At 49.0% G+C, this 4,130-nt stretch overlaps 1 protein-coding gene across 1 annotated transcript; it reads right to left on the bottom strand.

Moving 5' to 3' along the window:
• Window positions 1-737: 737 nt before the first annotated feature.
• On the bottom strand, window positions 738-2,565 carry LOC117546967. The gene is made up of 2 exons (XM_034217406.1): window positions 1,632-2,565; window positions 738-1,533 (listed from the first exon to the last, which is right to left on the bottom strand). Exons 1-2 carry the CDS (start codon window positions 2,535-2,537, stop codon window positions 1,471-1,473), a joined length of 969 nt encoding a protein of 322 aa, XP_034073297.1. The 5' UTR covers window positions 2,538-2,565; the 3' UTR covers window positions 738-1,470.
• Window positions 2,566-4,130: the final 1,565 nt, after the last annotated feature.

Below are 4,130 nucleotides of genomic sequence, written 5' to 3'. Positions count from 1 at the left end.
ACCTGACATGCGTACTTCCATAACCTCGCGCACCTTGGGACCCCGGGCCCCCGAACTTAAGCACTCCCCCACGGACTAAACCCAGATGATTACACCCTCAAGAAACTCGTGCCCCTGGTAACCTATAAGGGGGTCTATTTTGCGGTGCTTTACAGTCCGCCCATCGGACACCATAGTCGGACTTATTCACAGCAGCAGCACCCACCCTCCTATGGAGGATGTTCTCATGGCCCTGGTAACCTATCAGGGGGTGTATTTTGCGGTGCTTTACAGTCCGCCCATCGGACACCATAGTCGGACTTATTCACAGCAGCAGCACCCACCCTCCTATGGAGGATGTTCTCATGGCCCTGGTAACCTATCAGGGGGTGTATTTTGCGGTGCTTTACAGTCCGCCCATCGGACACCATAGTCGGACTTATTCACAGCAGCACCACCCACCCTCCTGTGGAGGATGTTCTCATGGCCCTGGTTACCTATCAGGGGGTGTATTTTGCGGTGCTTTACAGTCCGCCCATCGGACTCCATAGTCGGCCTTATTCACAGCAGCACCACCTGCCCTGCTGGAGGTTCACACTTTAACTTGTTTTACCCTCCGCTGCCTTACACATCCTCCCACATTTGAGCACTCCTCACGTGGACTAAACCCCTTCATGCACACCACCAGAACCTCGTGCCCCTGGGGATCTTAATGGGGAAACACCCATATTGGGTTATAAAAAAGAGGACAAATTAAGTAATTTTAACAAACTTTATTTACAGAAATATATACATTGACACTTTATAACATTATAACATTATTAACTCATCCAGCACAAGCGGACTGAGTACAACAAAACATTGCATATTTACAAGTTGGTCACTGGCAACATTGTCCGTATCGGGTGAAGTTGGTGCAGAGGCTGGCACCCTCTCTTCACCCGTGTCTGAGGGACTGTGTTCGGCCATTGACTGTTCCCTCTTCGCCGCTCTCCAAGCGTTGAAGTCTTTGTATAATTCATCTGATGTCTCGGTATCGGTGGAGTCTTGGTAGGGAGTAGGGCTATGCTCCTCTCCAGAGCTGTCACGGTCACTGTGGATGTCAATGTCCCCCAAATTGTCTTCACTCACCCCTGATGCTGCTGCGGCCGCTGCTTGCAGTGACTCTGTGAAGAGCATTCGTATGTCCGCAGCCTCCTTCAAAGAAGGATTCTTGGCATAAAATGTGTCTGCAGTTGCAGTGTTGTGACACATGAAATCACTCACTCTTTGGCGGTTGCTTATGTCCTGAAACCTCTTCGCATTATCGGCGTGGACTGTGCGGAGGTCGGTGAAGTTAATGGGACCTTTTAGTCCAACATCAGCCCATGCCAACCTCAGGAAGGTGGCAAGGTTCCTCGATGGGTTCTTCCCCGCTATGCAGAGGAAGTAGCGGTTGTTGGTGCCGGTCAGCGTCCCCTTGATTTCCAGCCACCTTTTCATCCATCCAAATTATTCTATGGTGAGGTACATCTGCGCTTCCCCGAACGCGTTGGCCGTCTTGTGGTTGCTTACCTGTTATGACAGAGTTAGAGAGCATCAATACAAGTATCAATCATCCACAACATGTGTATCACTGCCAGAATAAACACATGTTTTAATAGCTCACTCACGTGGATGAGGTGGCCAAAGGCAGTGCCAGTTATCTCCGCCTTTAGGACCTCCGTGTTGGTCATGTTGGAGTAGACCCCCGGACGGTGCCCATAAATGCAGCTCCAATTGAGGGTCATGTACCCATAGAGCAGGCTCCGGGTTGCGTGAGTCGGATTGCTGGTCATCACGTCCAGGAGCTGAGGGATGCGAGTTTTGGCCGCAGTCAAACATGCCATGATGTCTTTATGGCTTGGCAGACCTTCCATCTTGTCCCGCTTCACCTGCATCTGGTGGATAAACACCTTCTTTCTCATGGACTTCAGGATGGCAGCAACTTCCCGTGTGATTAAAATCATGTCATTATGGTTGAGCCTGCTCCCCTTGCATGGTGTTTCATTCATGTACTTGAGAAAGTGTGATATATTTTTGATATAGAAGTCAGATGTCGTGACCTGTAGGCTTGACTTTATCAGGCTCCGGGACCACCCACGTATCCTCTTCAGATCCCTCAAAAAGAGCCAGTCAGACAGGCGATTGAAACCGTGTGCCATGAAGCTTAGGAATGATTTGACTCTGCTTATTTTGGAGACTGCGTTTTCTTGGAGCCTCACTGTTGGATCGATGCCCTCATAATGGTCCCGGTAGCCTTGCAGATACTTCTCCATGATGCGTGGGAATGTAATGTCCCGCATTCGATTCCCCCGGCCCCTGCCGCTGAACCAGGGGGAATGTATGGGAGGGGAGGATGACGAGGCCTCGGTATCTATGGATGCAGGTTCTGAGGAGCTGGATACAGGTGTGTGAGAGGCAATGGGGGACTTCCTGCAGGAGGGACCTTTGGACTTGGACAGCCTCTTTGGTGTTGACTCTGTTCGGGATCGTTTCCTTAGAAACACCCGCTCTTGGTCCTCGGCCCTCTGGTTCATCCTCTTTCGGTTACGTTTAATCCTCTGCTGCAGCGCAGGGATTTCACCTCAGCAGCATATATGTCCCTCTGAGCCTTCATTCTGTTTGCATCCATCCTCCATTCCTTACAGTCCGGGTTGTCACATTTAATCACTGGGGACAAGGGTGGAGGTTGTGACAGGACATCATCACCCACAGTGTCCACATCCCAAGAGGTAATCATTGCTACTGTGGGGTTTGTCAAACTGAGTTCATGAAGCTTCTTCGTGGCCACTTTCATTTTTAGTTTAGTTAAAACCACATGTAATTCCTGCCGGGACAGCTCAACATGGTTTCTGTACAAGTGGCGGTCCAGCCTTGTCCCGTTGTACTCGCATCCTGCAATAATGCAGGGATGGAGCCTAATGTTTATCCGTCCTTTCGCCAACAACAGCAGAATTCTTCTTTCAACTAAATTACGCACACTATGGTTCCTCAGCAGGTGCTTGCTCAGGGCACGGTAGGGACTATTACAGATAGGACAACCGATCGCCATCATTTTTGTATGCCTGAGCATTTCGGTACCGGGAAGTGTCACCAGTATAATGTATAGAACCGGGGGGGACAAAGAAGGATAGGTGAAAATAAGAAAGTTGCACTCAGCGAACTAGAAAGACCCCATGTCAAATCTCTCCGGTTTATTTTCAATAAATAACCCATTTGCATCATCGTGCGAAAGGTGTCCCATTTAGGCACTCGTTAGGCGGGCAGAGATCCCTGTCATCTATCGGTCCTATCATCCAGGCAAGGCGGGAGCCAAAACTGGGTGAAATAGTGCCTCCTAAGGCGGGTCGAGTCCCCTGGCAACTCCCCTTACTTTCTTCCGGAGACCAGTTCAAAACGTTAAGTTTGGTAAGAACCATGATTGGGGGTCATCCAGGCAACAATTGTATCCGATCCAAAGTCCTCATGCAGCGGATGCATTCTTCCATGATCCAGAGACGGATGCAACCAGAGAACCAGAGAAAGAGGTTAAAATGGATAAAATGTATCCGGGAATAGTGCCTCCTAAGGCGGGTAGAGTCCCCTGACAACTCACCCTACATTCCTCCAGAGTCAGAAAAAGTTAAAGTTAACTTTTGGAAGAACCGCAGAAAAGGGGTGAAAATGTTGAAAATGTGTCCGGAAATAGTGCCTCATAATGCAGGTAGAGTCCCCTGGCAACTCCCCTTGCATTCCTCCAGAGTCAGAAAAAGTTAAAGTTAACTTTTGGAAGAACCAGAGAAAGGGGTGAAAATGTGTCCGGAAATAGTGCCTCATAATGCAGGTAGAGTCCCCTGGCAACTCCCCTTGCATTCCTCCAGAGTCAGAAAAAGTTAAAGTTAACTTTTGGAAGAACCAGAGAAAGGGGTGAAATTGGTGAAAATGTGTCCGGAAATAGTGCCTCATAATGCAGGTAGAGTCCCCTGGCAACTCCCCTTGCATTCCTCCAGAGTCAGAAAAAGTTAAAGTTAACTTTTGGAAGAACCAGAGAAAGGGGTTAAAATGGTGAAAATGTGTCCGAAAATAGTGTCTCGTTATTCCGTCGAAACTCCCCTTGCATTCCTCCAGAGGCCAGTTCAAAAACTTAAAGT

The sequence above is a fragment of the Gymnodraco acuticeps genome, unplaced genomic scaffold (genome assembly GCF_902827175.1).
Source record: "Gymnodraco acuticeps unplaced genomic scaffold, fGymAcu1.1, whole genome shotgun sequence".
Lineage (NCBI taxonomy): Eukaryota > Metazoa > Chordata > Actinopteri > Perciformes > Bathydraconidae > Gymnodraco > Gymnodraco acuticeps.
Note: the sequence above shows the minus strand (reverse complement) of the source record. Positions and strands in the feature narration are given on the sequence as shown.